Source organism: Polyodon spathula, chromosome 11 (genome assembly GCF_017654505.1).
Source record: "Polyodon spathula isolate WHYD16114869_AA chromosome 11, ASM1765450v1, whole genome shotgun sequence".
Classification (NCBI taxonomy): Eukaryota; Metazoa; Chordata; class Actinopteri; order Acipenseriformes; family Polyodontidae; genus Polyodon; species Polyodon spathula.
In genome coordinates this window covers 31,768,814-31,787,509 of record NC_054544.1, presented here as the reverse complement: position 1 = coordinate 31,787,509, position 18,696 = coordinate 31,768,814, and the positions used below count along the sequence as shown (strand labels likewise).

The window sequence follows — 18,696 nt, the reverse complement described above, 5'->3', positions numbered from 1 at the left end:
TTGGTGACTAAACACTTTTATCTAACAAAACATTGCTACAAGCATGAAGCGACGAGAAAGAAACGGACTCTAGAAAAGTTGTTTAATTGATTTTATGCTTTGTTATTTTTATTAAACCACTGAATGGCCACAGAGGATATATTGTATCATAAACGTCAAAGCCAAATAATACTAAATATTAAGTGATGTATGATAAAATTCTATGCGGTGACCTTGTGATAATTGAGGGGTTCTTTACATTGTAAACCGCAAGAGCGAGAGTTTGAACTGTGAGCACCAAATATTTAGCAAATAGTTGTTTTTATGTGGAGGTAAATGCTGTGGTTATATACTACATTCTTTTAAGAATTGTGCTAGTATTACTTGTTTGCAGGTGTAATTTCCAGGATATTTTAATTTGAAAGTGTAGCCAATTTAAAACGATATACTCTAGTAAAGAGACGTACATCAAACACACAAAACTGCCATCTCTTTTCTGGAATATATAGTATATTTCAACACTTCAATCACAAATGCAATATTTACTACTGGTAGCTGCAATCAGTTCTTTATCATACAGTTCTAATTAACACTGGTTTGATGGGCATACACTTTGCGCCTGTCTGCTTACCGTCCGAATAGTTTCTAGTAGAACGTGCCAAGCAAAATAAAAGGGGCGTCGTACAGGCATTCAGTATATTTCAAGAAGACAGTCTTTTAATGTATATGTTAACCAATGTTAATTAAAAAAAAGAAAGAAAAAAAAGAAGAAGAAGCGGCATAATATCAATTGATTGTCTGATAATAGTAAGTTTTATGGGAATAGATTGGTGACCCCCATCACTCAATGGAGTGTTCCACAGAGGGGAATGCGGCAGCAATGCTTGACAGTTTGCAGTCTGGCAGGAGAGTGTGTAGGAATAGAGGTTGTGGTGTTGCGGTAGCGTTGCTTTGCTGTCAGGCGGGACTTGCAGGGATAGTGGGAGCATTGCTTTGCTGTCAGGAGCGACAGCATTAACAGGGTTGCTTTAATCAGACGCGGCTGGTTCTACCACGTCCAGATATCGAATTGTTTGTCTCTATGTTGAGTTTGCAGTTTTAAGACTTTAGATATTACTGTGACTAATACAAATAATGGAATGTCAGCTGTATCTCGGAAGCTGAGAATCCTGCTTGTAGCATCCTCAACACTGTTGTTATTGAGCTGAAGAAAAACATAATAATAACAATACCTTTGCATTGACCTTGGAGCTAAAAACATAACATTGTTATTGATCTAAAACATTCGGATTTACTGTACACCAGCTCATCCTTTCAAATGCAAAAGTATGAACTAAGTTATTCATGTAGTGAAGAACCTTTGTCAGTATCGTTTTTGTGTGTATAAATTAAATGATAGAAGATACAATGACTTTGTTGTCTCTCTTGGGTCGGATCATGCGTTATTTCTTACTGAGACCAGAGACCTTGTTCCTGCTATGCATTAGCCTGGCCCTTTGGAGCTACTTCTTCCACACGGATGAAGTGAAGACGATTGTCAAGTCGAGCAGGGATGCCGTGAAAATGGTTAAAGGAAAGGTAGCGGAGATTATGCAGAATGACAGACTGGGTGGTCTTGATGTCCTGGAGGCTGAGTTCTCGAAAACCTGGGAATTCAAAAGCCAAAATGTGGCCGTGTATTCGATACAAGGCAGGAGGGATCACATGGAAGACCGCTTTCGAGTCATCACTGATTTGGTCAACAAGACTCACCCGTCCATATTCGGAATATTTGACGGCCACGGAGGAGAGGTAGGTTATGCCGTTTATTTAAATGATCGTGTTTTATCGGTATTCAAAATAGTATTTATAATCTACTGAGTTATATAATATCAGTACATCTTGACAATGAACATCAACAATGTACATTAAAGTAAGTAGGAGCAACACATTTTGCCAGATGTGCTCAGTACTGTATTTGTGACAGAAATATTTAAATAGCCGCCCTGAACAATATCTTATTATGTGTATCTTATTAGAGAAGTACGATTTAAAATTACCTGGCTTGAAAAAGACGCTAAATAAATAAATACATAAATAATGGGTTGCAATGTGCAGGTGATTTGTTGATACATTACTTCTGTATTAAGGCTTCTATTATTCTAAATCTGGCTATTCATTTCAACCTCACAGTCCCTATTGGTTAACTGTGCATGTAAAGTGTTCACTTGAAGAGATGGCCAAAGAAGAGCCATCTGTCTTATCGCACAGGGGGCCGTCCAGATGTCCTGAAAGACCATTGGTTCAGACATGGGCCAGGTCATGAGCAGTCTAATGCCCTTTTACACTGGCACACCCGAGCCGAGTGGAGCCCAGCCAGGTACGGCAAAGCCATCTGTCTTATCTAACGTAAGTCAAAGGGGTTTCATTATTTCTATTTAATACAGAAGGGCCCAAGTTAAATCAAAACATTGACTCTCTCCTCAAATAATTACAAGCTGTTAATTTATGGAGATTCACTTTTAATGAAATCGATTAAAAAAAAAATACAGTACAGATCTGTAATACTTTAGTTTTAGCGTTGTTAATCTGTAAAAAGACAACTTCAACAACAGTATACATTAAAAAGAAGTTTAAAGGCAAAAGCAATAAGGTTACAGATGCAACAGCACTAGCGTCATGATGAAAGTCAATAACCCATCCCACCGCCTGCTTCGCCCTGAGCCAGATTCAGCTATGTTGCCTGGCGCAGCACAAAGGAATATCCACTATAAATGTCCTGAGGCCATCTGATGATTTTTAATGGTTAAGTATTCAGTTAGGGTTAGGGTTAGGTTTTAGGGCTGGGGTTGGTTAGTGTTAGGGTTGGGTTAGGGTCAGGGTGGGTTGGTTTCGTAGATGTGAAGGTGTTAATGCTTGGCAAATGCCCTCGGATCATCGGATTCCCTCAGGGCACTTTCTAGGGGATAGTCCTCTTATGCTGCTTACCGGGCCAGCTCAGGTATTTTATATTTACACACACACACACACACACACACACACACACACACACACACACACACACACACACCCCTTCTCCACTGGCACATCCGACCAGTGAGGGCTCAGTACAGTACGGGCACGGGTGGTTCTCCACTGGCTATTTGTCCAGCTGACCAAGAACCAAACTGTGAAACTCCAGCCTCACAAGACATCTGAATCCAGCTGTGAGCCAAGTTGAGCCAGGGGCGTGGTTAAGGATTTTCATCATTATATTGCTTCAGTCAGCACTCCACAAGAGGTATGACACAAGCCTGGTTTTTGGTGTGGAACCACATAAGTCTCGCGTTTTGATTGATTTATGTCTGTCACAGGAATATGACGTCAACACGCGTGGGAAAGCTTGGAGGCATTGTGATCGGAGCGAGAGATAGATCTGCTCTCCAGAACCTTTCAATTCAAATATAATGTGGTATTTTGTTGTACTAATATAACAAACTATGGGTGACTGTTACTTTATATAAATTTTCATGTTATGCACAAATGTAAGAATTGGCTTTCTATGGTGATCTACTTTGTTCCTTGAATAGCATATATCTATAATTGTTTGCGTGATTTATTTTAATTACAAATATATATATATATATATATATATATATATATATATATATATATATATATATATATATATATATATATATATATATATATATATATATATATATATATATACATGTATATCCTGCCCACTATTACAGTTTTGTTACAGGATTCATTAGTTTATCCGTAATTTATTCACAGTTTTACATATAGACTGCTGGTTCTCAGCGTTCTAGGCCGCTTTTAATTATAATGTCCCAAATTCTGGGCAGATCTGGTGTTTAGATAACATCCCAAATTCTGGGCCTCTTTGCTTTTCCAAGTTCAGCCCAGTTTTTGGGATATTCTGCTCAGCTGACAGACAAGTTTCTAAGTCATGCATGCTCATTTTACCATAAAAAAGTACACAAGAAGTGGCTCATGAATTAATTTAGGAGTAACCCTTAGTATACGAATCAAAGTTACTGTATTTTTTTTACTCTCCCCAGAGAACTTTTTTTTTTTAATGAAGAAACAGAAATAAAATAAATGTTAAAAAAGTATTTCTTTATTCCAGTGAAGAAACTACATTGCACTAAAATAGATACATGAAAATTCATTAAAGCAGTCATTTCCTTTATTAAAAGCGAATATTAAAACACATTTTTTTGAGAAGGAACGTGGTATTCCAAAAAAAAAAAAAAAAAAAAAGGACATCTCATTTTCTTATGTAATTTCCATAACTATATAGTCATGCATAGGGGTTTATCAGACTTTCTGGGTTTAAGAGACCGGTGCCCTTCAACAGCTTCTAATAAATCTTATTGTATTGTATTAGCATTTTCCTTATTTATTCCTGATAGTTTACACTGTGGGCTATACTGTTTAAACAGTTGGACTATGCAAAATATAATGGAACCAAAATAAAACATTGTACAATAATAATGATTCCATCTAGTGAGAGATTACAGACAGTCATGTGCAAAGTACAAGTAACGTGTATCAATGTGCCCCTCAGCCATTTACTGTATATTCCTTCCTACTTGGAAAGATTTACACTGGCCATAAAAGGGTTAACTGCAAGAGTGATAGAATGACATAAGTTAATTGTATCAATATATGTAACCTACTTAATACCTAGATTGATACTTTGTTGTAGTTGATACTTCTAACAATCCATAGGCAGGCTAAATGTATCAACCTGTGCCATCTAATAACTATCTAGATTGGGATCTCCAATCCTGGTTCTGGTTTTTGTTCACTGTACCCTAAATTACTTAATTGGTCCAATTAAGTAATTTAGGGTACATTCCAAGTAATTTTTGGAACAAAAACAAGGCGAGCCACCGGCCCTCCATGACCAGGATTAGAGACCGCTGCTAGCAGGTTCATTGGTCCATATTACCAGATTTATATTGCGCCTGTTGGAAAACATGACAACGAAGAATTAATGCAATCTAATATGCAAGCATTTACAGTTTTATACACTTAGTTTTGCAGAAAAAGTGTCAGAGAATGTGTATATATATGAAGCTGATGAGTGCAAGATTGCATCAAATAGTGCAATTCAGCAGAAATCGGCTGAACCCACAAATCTGTGCATAAAACAACTGCAGCAGTTAGCAGTTGAAAAACTACAATCATCCAGTGTAGGAGGGATCGATATGCCCAAGATAGCATAGTTTATGCCTAGTGTGAGAACACAAAATAACAAGTACTAAACATAAATACATTCAAACCAGAACAGTTTACTTTCTGCAATAGCAACCTTTAGGTCTCTTTAGTTCACGACACATCATTTTCTCTGCACATGGAACCCCTCCACAGGGGTAGCCCACAGGGTGTTGTCCCGTGGTGATTGGACCTACAAAGGAACGGGGGAGGGGAAAAACCTGAGTTTAAATGGGTATTAAAGAGCTTGCTTCTGTATGCATCTTTGAATCTGCATACTCTGTAATGGGAGAATGATTCCCTGCATATAATGAATAAACCAAACTAATATTTGAAGAAAAGGACTCTGTGCATTTCTTTGCATCCAGGTCATATCAAGAAACTACTATAAGATTTTCTTCAGCACACTTTTTAATTCAAACACCTAATGAATCCCCCTAGTGTTTTTGCATTTGTTATGGGCTTCTCCAGGCAGAATGTTATTTTATGAAACAAGCGACTTGTGGTGTAGTGACTATCTTTTTTGCACTGAGTGTAAAGTGATCAGTTTTGTTCAAGAAATGTATAGCTAGAAACATGTTTTCAACTTGTTTCATCATCTCTTTACGCTGTGTTAGTGAGAATTTATTTTGGTCTATTTACAATTGGAAAAACACAAACCTTTTTCCACAAGTTTGAATCTGTGTGTTAGCCTATCTATAATAAAAAAGGTGTTTAAAAGGATATATTGAGCCTTAACAGTGTGCAGAATGTGCTCTTTCTATTCCAGGTACTAGAAAATGTCTTGCTTTATGCAGTATGTCTCTCCTGTTTAGATATTTCCTTATGACATCCTCTAAAGAGTCATTTGGCTGATACTCTCAGTCCGTTAAGATGCAGTTCACCGAGACACTTCATGCCATTAAATATTAAACAGTGCAGTCTATATGCTTGCCCTTGCTTGGGGGTTGCCTTTTGTCTTTTGTTCTTGAGGACCAATGCTAGGTAGTGATGAGGATAATAACATACATTGATCATGATGCCAGAACTCTGCCTGATCTCCTCAACTGTGACCTTGTTGTCAGCTTCATAGCTGCGAGAGCAGCTGACATCCCCAGACTGTCTCCAAACTACGTGGCAAAACTCCTAAACGGCCCCATCACGTGTGACAGCCATGATCTTACAAAGCTTCCCTTGGGCAAGTGTTGAAGTTTTTAAAAGAATCCTGTCGCCTGGTTTAATGGAGATAAAGTAGTGTGTATTAATTGCTGATACTACAGCTCCAACCAAATTTATGCAGTGCATTTGTACTCCAGCTCGAGCCTCCATTAATGGAAAGTGAAATATCACATTACAGTAGTAGTATGCATTAGTGGATAGACTGTGTAATTGTCAGGATACAGTATATAAATCTGCAAACACCTGCTTAGCTAGAGCTAAAGCCCAGTGCCGGTTCAGTTAATCTGTGTCCCCAGTCTTTTAATATTGAAAAGAAAGAAGACCATAATGAAAAGGTAACAAGCTTCCAAAAAGGTGTTAGTATTTTGTTTCACAATTAGTACTATGTATGTACTAAAGCAGCTGTGACTGCTATCCCCATTCACTTCTCAGCCACCCCCAATACACCTCCTACAACAAACCTCAAACATCTAACGGGCCCCTTCTTACTCCACTGTGCAATTTGCACCATTATTGTATAATGGGAATGAAATTGGCAAGGTTACCAACCTGATAAGAAACAGCTATGAATATCAGTTAAAGGGATCTGATGTCCACCTACATGTAAAACAAGCAGAACTGTCCCATGAAGTGACAACTTATGTTGTTTCTTACTGCTGGTTTAGCAATCAAAGGGTATCTATTATGATATAGTTATGTGTAAAATGTTCTAGAAGTACTGTGTGTCTTCCATTCACATAAACAAGATCCACATCACAAAAGCTGTTACAGAGGCCAAGAGAACAAATTATATGCTATAGGAAGATGTATGTGTGATTTTAATATAAGGAGTACAGGAGTTGTGCTTTTTAATAATGAACATGTCATATCATTTTTCTTCAGATCTTCAGTATGTGCTTGCATGACTTCAGGGCATCTTTCTAATTTCTTTATATAGACGAGGTTTTGTAATTTCCCAAAAGGGCAACAAACATTTCCAGTAATAAATTGAGAGTTTTTATTGTGGTTAGGAATTGCCAGATAGCAGTCCTCCAAATGACTCGGCTTGCAATAAAAATGAATTTATCGTCGTGTTTTCTGTGTGACTTGTGGAATTGCTGCAAGGCAACAAGTGCACGTTGTGATAACATTGCAACCCACAAAGTGAATTGAGTTGCTCCAGATAATCAGTAAATATGCGAACAGCTCATTTCACATTGGCAGTTTGCGGTGTTGGAATTATTAGGGCATGGGGTAGCTTTTTAGGGAAATACCCCATTGCAGAGTTCATGAGATGTTAATGATATATATATATATATATATATATATATATATATATATATATATATATATATATATATATATATATATTAGTAATGCATAAGGATATGATTATTCACACTAGTGAATTAATTCAAGGGTCTTTGTTTATTCTAAACATCTGTATCCTATATATAACATCCTGTATATAGGAAATATAACTGCTCAAAACTGCAGATCTGTAACTAATATATTTTATTTTAGTGTATAACCATTGAGCCTTTTTACAAGAAATTCCAGAGTAGTATTTATGTAAAGTTCTTAGTTAAAATCGGCTCTATAGTATATTTCTGTCTGTAAAAGTATATAAAATGCTAAAGAAGGTCCAATTGTTTTAAACAACAGCACATACAAGCAATCGCATACCTTTGAGAGTAAAAATCCTTTATATTGTTTGTCAGTTCATAGCCATTTATTGTATACAGTAGGACTCCAAATTATTCTTCCCATAAATTATAAGGTTAATTTGTTTTTCAAAGGTGTTGTCTTATGTACTTTTATATCACATTATATTTGAAGCAGATTGTACTAACTTTTATGTACAGAATTTGAGGCATTGAAATGATTACACAGTTTTTCTATTGTCAGCATGATGGTAATAGTCAGTTGATAGTCACGTATTGCATACAGTGTGACTAAAATGTATACATGGGTGAGGTTAATGTATTTCTCAAATGTGTACTTTTATTGAAATGTATAATATTATAAAACCTGTTATATTAAGTTAAATGTTTTAATGTATTTGATACGATCATTCAAGTTTTCCAAATCTTCCTTCATTTAGGATGAAAAAAGGATTCAGCCACAGCAAAAAGAAAGAGTTTACATTTAGTGTGTGGATTATATTATCTAGGATTCAAGCCTAGGATCGAATGGGTCAATAGTCTTTTTCCTGGAACTTTGAAACTGCAAAGTCTTCCTTTTTATTTGAGATTTCTATTCTCGAAGCACTTTTCAATTTTTGTTTTTCTGAAGGTCATTTGTTGCTCTTGTGATTTCATGGCTTTTTGCTGCTGCAAAGTATTGACTTTCATGCTGACGACAGAAATATTGTAATCTTGATGGCAGACAGCAACCAACATGTTGGCATGCTATAATTTTGTCTATTGGAAACAGGGAGAGCGTAGCCTCATTTGCATATAAATAACATCATTTGAATCGGGCCCTAGTTTTGCTGACATGACAAAATTGGCTTGGCACGAAATAAATGTGACATTAGTACCTTACCTAATAGTAAGGTACTAAGTAGTAGTACCTAGTAGTAAGCAAGTCTGTGTAATTAACCTACTGTGCTTATGACCTTGCATAATAAAGAGCGAGGTCATACTGTTGGCTGAATATTCAAAACAAGACACTGATCAAATTCACATACTCCACATGCTTCCCATAAATATATTTGAATTGCAGATTCAAGTTTCGTAACAGGAAATTGGGGATAATAATGAGGAATTATACTGAAACAATATTGTGATGTCCACTGATTTTTTTTTTCTTCATTCTTTTTTGCACACTAATTTTAGATGCTCTTTCTTATGACCCCTACCTGGCTCCAGTGTAAATTTGAGACCTTGTGATAAGAACCTATGAAGAATCTTATTATACCAATAAGAGAACACTAGAATATCAGTACTGCAAAGAATGAGCACAGTGATCTCCCTAGTCAGCTTTTTAAGAGTTGATTGTGAACGTAAAACCGTTTCAAAGAATGTTTTTAAACATTGTTGGGCACTGCAGCTCTGGCTATTAAATTATATAGGTTCTGTATATTTATACAAGTGTTAGCTTACAATAGTGTTGAATATGTTTTATACAAATTTAAATGTGTCATTTAAGTGGTTATGGTATGGGTTAAAAACATATATTGTACAACTATCTATCACCATGTACAAAGATGGCTTTGACGCGTAACACAAAGTGTAAATATCATTGGCTGCATTTTGTCCGTGCAGGTTCCCCAGAATGTTATCGGCTTCATGTGTTAATCACCAGCAAGTGAATAAAGTCCTGAAGGCATTCTGTGTGTTCAGACTTGTCCTGAAATGGGAAATCTGAGCTGTTAGCTGTGGAGTAATAATTTGTTTCTGTACTTTTTCTCGCTTTTGAGTTGTGTTAAAATAGGTACTCCATTCAGCTTTTGTTCCAGTTCTAGATTCACCTTAATTGGTTAAAAAAAAGTTTTCAAAACTAAAAGTAAACATTTTGGGAGCACATGGGAGAAATGAAATTGGTGTTATGTTTTCTTAACCTTTCTAAAAGGTTTTGAAAAACAAATCTCTTCCTATTTACAAGGTTGACATAAACTGTTGCTAATTTTTGTTTGAACACAGTTATTAAGTTCTGTATTTATAATCAACTGTAATCTTGCTTTTTAAGTGATAATACAAGGAAGGATGTTTTATCTGAGGTTGAGAAGAGATTAGCCTAATTTGGCAACAACACCCCAGTGAAATAAAGTACTGTCTAAAAGCCGTCTGATCTTTCTCTTGCATGGTAATAGGAACCTGTCATAAAGGGACAAAAAAAGCTCAAGCAACAATGTCACCAATAACAGACAGCTATATAATCAAGTTCCTCCAACTGCAGTGTTTTTAGGAAAGTCATGCTGGGTAAGTGGTTTTAGAAAAGCGATGTCTAGCTTGGAGCCATCATCCCACTGTTTGGAGTGCACTTTGCTGAGCGGCCCTACCAAAAACTTCTGTGTTTACAGCAAAGCTGCCTATCATTGACTGAGAGTTTATCTGCTTTATAAAGAAAAGAAGATAAAAAAAGATAAAAAATACAAATAAAGTAGAGCAAAATGTTAAGTGTAGCCAAAGTAAACATCATGTTGCTTATTCAAATTAGAAGCCATGCAGAATAGCAGTGAGCTGTTCCAAGACAACGCACCTCCCTTTAATACTTCAATACGGGCTTGCTGTTCAAGAATATTTGTCTGAAAAGGCCTTATTGTACACGGCTTGTGTCAGTGAAGTCACTCGAATCAGTTTGATGAGACAAACCGTCCAACTTAAGTGTGATTGCAGCTAAACCTGTTCAGAGACAAGCTTAGCTCAGAAAACCTTGCACCGCAGAGTGAACAGAAAAGGAATTGAAATAATTTATAAGATGCACTAACACAGGCATTGCTTGCATGTTCTCATACATGTCTAAAAATAACCCCAATCATTTATTTTTACATTTCACGAATACATCTCAGTCTTTTAGTTTCCATATACATTAGTTTGAGGGGGGGAAAAAAAACTCTGGAAATTACTGTAATTCTCTTCTTTTAGTTTCTTGATCTTAAATGGGAAATGATTCTTCTTAAAAACAGCAATGAAATTATTGGCATTTTTTATGCTGGTAAATTTTGCCTTGTATATTGTACGTGTTACATTTTTGGTAAATGTGTATTTGATTTATTTTTTTATGATTTTTTTTTCTTTAAAACCACTAGTGAGCTGCCTCCCTTCATTCTGCTTCGAGAGGTTACACAAAGGAACACAGAAACACAACACATTCATTGGTAAACAGCAATTGGTTACTCAGGAAAACCAAAGGCTCCTGGGAATGCAAGTTCCTTCATGTTCCTCTTGACGTAGCAGGCAGGGGCTGAAAAGCATTGAAATATCTGGAAGGAGTGATCACTAAATTTAATTCATTAATAACATTAAAAAAACAAACACTTTTTTTATCATAATGTTTGTGTCTAGGTTTAGTAATAAAATAATAGCAATTTTATAGAAGATTTGCTGGAATTATTTTTTAAGCTCTTTGTCCTTTTAAGCAATATCAATGACAGAATGCTTTTAGTCTAAAATAAAGCCTGCGTAGTTCATTTTTTTTAGAACCACATGGCATTATCTTATTGTCTTCTCCTTTGTGATGTCAGAGTTGTATTTCAGGGCTGCTGATACAAACCCTTCTTTTTTATTGTTCTACATCCGTAAGGCTGGCATGGTTTTTACAAATGCATTTCTTAAGACAGTGTGATTGTAGGTCAGCCAAGAGCTGTATAATTCTGCAGTACCATCTGCACAAGGAAAAATAAAACAAATAAAATGAAACTATAAAATATAGAACGTTGGGATTCAATTCCAAGCATTTTTTGCTTAAGTGATGTCAATTCAAACCCATGCAGCCAAGAATGTTTTCCACGTGCTTCCTACATAATATGATCAGGCTTATATTTGTTTGTCAGCCCTTCAAAGAATGTTCCACATGCTTATTATAGACCTAATAAACCTACTATATATTCAAAATGGTTACATTACAAATTCAGGAGCTATTTAAATAATTAGTAGCAATGTGTTTTTATTTATTTATTTATTTATTTTTCTTTTTAACCCTTTCATGCATAGAGGTCACTAGAGTGGACAGCTATTTTTAAGTGATTATTTCCAAAAGAAACTCTGTTTTGACATCACCAATGCATGGTATCCTCTTCATTGGACGTCTATCAAAATTAAAACGCCTGCCATCTAGTCTGCAAAAAACATAAAGGTGCCAGTACAATTGCAGAGGAAAGTTCAGCAGCAGCTTGCACCTCATGGATTTCTGTAAAATCCTTTTAAAACAAAAAAGTCCAGAGCAGGTAAAAAAATATATTCAAAGAAAGTAATGTTTAGGTAATAATATGGTATATGTTTTGTTCAAATACTCACTTTGTTTTTTTCACAGTTTATGTTAAACCATATGTCCACTTAAGTGGACATCATGCAATATTAAGATTAATATTGCACATTAAGCCTATGTTGTTCTATTGGCCTGTGCTAAATATTTTTTGTAATGTAAGAGCTATATATTGCAGTGTTGTCCACAAATAGGCTGGAAGATGGAAAAGCAAAGATAATAATTTTGAAGGAGTGTTGCCTACATTTTTAGGAGAGCACAAAGTGAATATTGAGGGAACAGAGCCCATACACTTCTTTATGCACTTGTTTTCTGATACCCTGGTTGAAGAAATCATCCACAACACAAACTTGTATGCACTGCAGAAAGGGAAGTAATATCTGTCCCTAACAAGCCAAGAATTTCAAATTTTCCTTGGGATAAATTTGATAATGTCCTATGTCTGATATCCAAGATCCAGAATGTACTGGTCATCTAATGTAGGCCTTCACCTTGACATGATTGCAAATGCAATGCCTGTATGCAGATTTGAAGAGATTCGCTGGTACCTTCCCTTTGCAGACAATTATTCGCAAGAGCTAGGAAACAAAGATAAATTCTCAAAATTCGGCCTGTGTTAGACAAACTGGAGGCATGCTTTAGTAAAGCAGTTGATCCTGAAGAGTTCCAGTCTGTTGATGAGCAAATGGTTCCCTTCAAGGGCCACCTGTCCATCAAGCAGTACATTCCCAAGAAATCCAAGCCCTGGGGTTTGAAGGTGTGGGTGAGAGCAGGGACATCTGGGTACATGTATAGATTTGAGGTGTGTCAGGGAGCAAGTGGAGGCAGGGGTGAAGTTAGTACACTGGGCATGTGTGCTGATGTGGTTCTTTGCCTGAGTGATGACATACAAAACAAAAATCACAAGGTCGTTTTTGATAACTTTTTTTGTACCATCGCTCTGCTCCAGAGGTTACGTGACCAGGGCATCTATGCAACAGGTACGTGCGTAGCTAACAGGCTAATGGGAGCGCAATCAAAGTTGAAGTGTGAGAAATAGTTGAAGGAAGAGGTGCGTCATCAGTTGTGACCAATGATGAGAACATCACCATTACACAGTGGCTAGACCGTTCAGTGATACATGTTGCATCGTCATGTGCAGGCAAACAGCCATAGGATTCTACCCAGAGATGGAGCAAGAAAGAAAAGGAAATGATCCACATCCCTAGACCATTTGCTGTCAAGCTATATAACAAAAACATGGGGGGAGTGGATCTCATGGATCAGTGTGTATCGATGTACCCACACAGATGCAAAAACAGGAGATGGTACATTCAAGTATTCTTTCACTTTCTTGATGTGACTTGTGTAAATGCATGGCTACTGTATCGAATGTCAGGATTCTATGACAAGGATCTGTTGTACTTCAAAGCATTCATAGCTTGAGCGTTGATTAATGCCAGCTCTCTGGAGTAACGTCGAAGAGGAAGGACAAGTGAGACACCCCCTCCTTTGAAGCATAGGGCAATGACAAGGGCGCCCCCTGAAATCAGGTTATGTGTGGGAAATCACTAGCCAAAGCTAACTGATGCAACAAATGCTAACAGGTGCCATGATGCAGCTTGTACATGAAAAATGGAAGTACATCTGCATGCAGTGCCTCAAGCCATTCTGTTCTGGGTGCTTTGCCAACTTCCACACCCAGCGCTAAAATCAGACAAATTCATTTCACTAAAGAGGGAAGAATGGTAACTTGATGTGTAAACACTCTGAAGTAAAAAAAAAATATTATTGTTTCAACAAGGAAGACATTTTTGTTACAAACATTAAGGACATTTTTGTTTCGGGGTGAATACGTACATATTTGGGCATTAAAAAATAAATAAAAAATTCAACTTTGAGGACATTTTTGTTTCTAGCAAAAAAAAAAAGAAGAAAAGAAAATATGAAAAAACATTCTAATACATACCAGTTGGAATGGTACCAAGCATTTTTGTATTACTTTTTTTTCCCCCAAATAAAAGAAAAAGACTTTCATTCATAATATGCTGTTCCAAGATAATAGGGCAATTTGTTATGTTACAGGCGCATGTTGTCTACTCAAGTGGACAGACGTATAACTTCTTAAATTTTGTACTAAAAAAAAACAAAAGTTTTTTTTTTTTTTTTATGTTTTTATAGGCCCTGCAGACTAATAAAAACCATTTGAAAAAAATCTTGTTTAAGGTTAACATAATTAATTCATGAAAGGGATATACTGGTGTTAGCCTTTTTTAAATAAAATGATAGCTGAGCCATCTGTACAACCCAGTCTGCACCTCCGTGTCTGCAGTTTAGAGCTCCCGACTCTATACACACGAGTCTTTTTGATATTCCCGCAGCTTTTATAAATGTAGAGACCATATCCAACATTACACTTGCAGACCTTCAGTATCATCACAGGTCTGCAGGTCATCCTGCATCACTACCATTAAATTAATGCATTTTAAATTACATTTACAGCCTTGCACATTTACATTTAACAATCTAATTTGCTATTGGTAGAACCCTTGTGTTCTGGGTCGGTGAAGAACAGAACTTGGCACATTGCATTTTGATATGGTATAACTCTGGCCCTATCCAGTATATGGCTTTGTGTCCAAAGGTTTATTATTGTAGATATTATTATTTTTTAAATTCTTATTAAGGTCAAAAAAAGTTAAAATGTAGTTTATTTTCTTGTGCAAGAGGCAGTAATTGTATTAAAAGTAGATTTGAGTTGTCTTGTCTTGTCGTTTTTTTTTTTGTTTTGTTTTTTTGTTTTTTCTAGCTGGGGGAAAAGTACTTTGTGATTTATTTCTTTCTTTGGTGGGTTCGGCAGCCTTATAATGACGACAGCTGCATTGATGATTGATGCATGGTCATTGCCGAAAACTTTTGCCTGAACAGCTTTCCTGACCTTTTGCAGATGAATTCCCCACTGCATCCCAGCAAAGTCTACCACAAAAAAAAAAATTCTGTTCACAAAATGTGACTTGCAGTATAACAAATAAAAGGACATTACACAAGGGAAAAGATTAGATTTATATGTGCAGCATTTGTGGAAAGACCTTTTCTTTATTTCGTAAATGCAACATTTTAAATCTGTTTTGCCTGAATATTATATCTCATGTATAAATCTGCTTTTAACTGAGTTAGAGGTGTATCAATTTCAACCACTGCAGGTGTTTCTTATTTCTTGCCCTCACGTTTCCACAGTGTGTGCAAGACGCTTCTTTAAAATTAAATGTACATGAGGGAGGGTCCTATTTTAATGATTCATACAGCAGCAGTATTTAGATTATCAGCCATTTGGAGAATTAAAACAGGGCTCAAAATTAACATTGTGTTTTGTTTTGAAGACTGTCCTTGGTGTAGGCCCTATCCTTTTACAAATGCCCGAAAACACTTGCATGATCTGAGCAACATTAAGACCGCTTACTACTTTACGATTCCCATGCCTTTTGACTTCTTTAGGGACTGAGAGCATGCTATTTTGTTATCCTTTATCCTTTTGTATTTTATTCAGTACAGGTTTTTACTGCTTTCAACACAGAAAAGATACACAAGGTACTGTTTGGCACTCAAGGCATTTTTCTTAAAACAGCCAATATTTACACAGGTAATACCAACAGAGTGGACATGTTTCCAATGAAAGGGAGAATAATGAAACCGTGTTTTTTTTTTTGTTTGTTTGTTTGTTTTTCAGGAAACTACATCATTCATAAATAATGTCATTTTCTACATTCCATTCATTCTAATGATTTTCTGTGTGTCTAAGTAAAATGCCACCAGCTGTATGCAATGCTTCTTATTGAGAAGTCGGGCTTTCCAAGAATACAAAAGTGCAACATCCATTTGATACTGAAGTCTAGCTAAAAAGAGTTACTGGAAAATTGACCCAAACTTACTCCCAAGCTGAGTCCGATTTATCTGCAGTCCAGAATTCTTGGACCAGTTTCATTTTAGCTCAGTAGCTCTTTGTTTGTGAACAGATTGAAATCTCTTATCTTCTTTACTGGCAGCAATGGAGCAGAAATGGCAAGAATATTGAGATGGCCCTAAAATTGTAGAGACAGCAAGGTAGGATGTAACACAGTATGAAGCAACGCCATTCAGAAGGGTCATCCAGTCTCAGATATATGCTAGCTGCTTGCTATTTCTATTGGATAGATTATTTTATTGTAGACGTTGATGATTGGAGAATCCCTTGTGTAACAGAGTACTGATTCCAGTAACCCTCCTCTGTATCATACTGTAAGTGGGGGGGGGGGGGGGTATATTTCATTCTTTCATTTTACAAGTTGCCCAGCAGCTGCTGCTGCATCTGCACTAACTCTTAACCTTCATGTGTGACCTTGATGAGATGCAGTATGCTGACAGCCTCTGCGGTAAGGGCATGCATTGGTGAACTCCTCCTATAAACTCTCCTTGTAGCGGTATTTGCCCCAATTTATAATGAACAACTATGAAGTTTCTAACCCAGCTTGCTCTCCAGATATTTTCTTTATATTAAAAAAAGAGCAAGCATTTCTTGTAGCTTCACAATTCTGTAGTTCAATGAAAACAACTTAAAGAGCCACCACAATCCCCTATTACTACTTTTTAAACAGGATTTTAATAAATGACACATTTTGTTATAAAGCATTAAGCGTAAACCTAGAGTAAAGCCATTGGTTGTTTGTGCTGTAGAAAATATGTCTGAAAATGTAAAGGAATGCCTGTGTTTAATCAACATTGTCCAACCAAATTAGATGTGACCTAGAGCAAGGGATGCAGCTCTTTATCTATAGTAATGTTGTATTTTAAATTTTTGCAGACTGTTTCCTAAAATAACAAGGAAATGACCTCAGAACAGTAGCATTTAAAGCAATAGTTACCTTCTCTGGCTTCCCTACCCATTTACCAAGGTCACTCAGGAATTCAGAGGCAAACCCAACAATCTCCTTGCAGCAAACCATTAGACCACATGTCTGCCTTCAGAGAAGCCACGATTTATACTCTGCTTAGAGGCCTAAGAGAATGCAATTATATTTGGTCATAATTTTTCATTTTTCATTTTCAACATCATGAAACTTTTATTTTGATCTCTAAATTTACTGAGCACTTAACTGTACTGGACTTTATTGTGCAAGGCTAATTAAGTAGTTAGTGACTTGTACTGGAAAAATATATAGATATGAGATTGGTGTTATCTCTCCTATAACAAAAGAGGGGTTTTTCTACTAAAATGCACGCAATATTTACAGTAGGCTCCCACAAATTCTGCAGACAAAATTATGTTTTTCTTTTGTTTATTTCTGTTAACAGTGTAAAAAATTTTACAGCTATTTTCCCTCCTCTAACCTCTTGTCCCATGATGGCTAACTGGACCACTGCTACAGCAGGGGGATCCTGGTTTCATACCCTGCTGGGTTGTTTTTTGGGGGTTTTTTGGTAGGGGGTGGGGGGGTGGACAACATTCTTTCTATGCACTACTGTATTTTATTTAAAAATTAATAATACAGTATTTTATGGACAACCTCATTTATTTATAAGCATTTCCTTTCTATCATTATAAACATATTTGTCAATCTTCATGTTCTAATAGTTTTTAGCAACACTAAATTTGAAAGAAAAAAAAAAATCATTAAATTTTTTGCCAGGGAAAGTTTGTTATGAAATGCTTCTAAAGAGTGAGTGAAACATTCAGATACATGTATAGTACAGTGTATTCAAGGATTGTCCACTTAAATCAGCACATGGACAGTGGGTTCTCTGACATCCCAAACCCCATACTGACTAAAAATCTGCTCACGTCAGCAGAAGATGCATTAAGTAGATATGGTACAATCTAAGGGATTGATAGCACTTTAATTGGCATTAATCACGACTGCAGAGCATGTGCCAGTGGTTGCATTCCTTACAATGTTAAATGTAAGCGAGGTTTGCTACCAGCATAACATATATATTACCTTGCATGCTGTCGGATATTCTTAAACTAGACACCTATAGCTTGCAGTTTTACTGCTCTGACATTTTACAGTGAGGATTGTTATTTTAAATCCCATCTCAGGCCATCGTGCGTTCTATATGTGTGCAAACAACTCATGTCATCATGACTAAAAATAGAGAAAATGTCAAGGCTTTTGGAAAGATGAGCTGAAGAAACTGGGAATGAATGGATGGATCTAAACCATGGCACTATAGAAAGGTTCTCCGCACTAAATTGTCACTGAGTGTCAAGAATTTGTGGTACAGGTCTGTAATCACATTTGACAAGAAAAGGCCAGGCAAGACCTTCGCATAAATATAGACAAAGTTCCTTTCCACTCTAAAAATGTGTTTTTGGATAGAACTCTGTTCACATAAGCCCCCTGTTACAACTAGTTTGAGATAGCTCTTGATTTCTACTGACCTCTGCTGAAATAAAGCTGATGACCCCAGGATGAGAGGCTTCATGTT

The 18,696-nt window shown here is 36.4% G+C and overlaps 1 protein-coding gene across 1 annotated transcript in view; it reads left to right on the top strand.

The window, feature by feature from the left end:
• The first annotated feature begins 872 nt into the window (after positions 1-872).
• The window catches only part of LOC121322551 (protein phosphatase 1L-like), a 49,819-nt gene continuing 31,995 nt past the window's right edge, over positions 873-18,696 (top strand). The window contains exon 1 of the mRNA XM_041262662.1: positions 873-1,770. Within this exon, the coding sequence (XP_041118596.1) occupies positions 1,372-1,770 (399 nt within the window). The 5' untranslated portion in view covers positions 873-1,371. The remainder of the gene's footprint in view (positions 1,771-18,696) is intronic.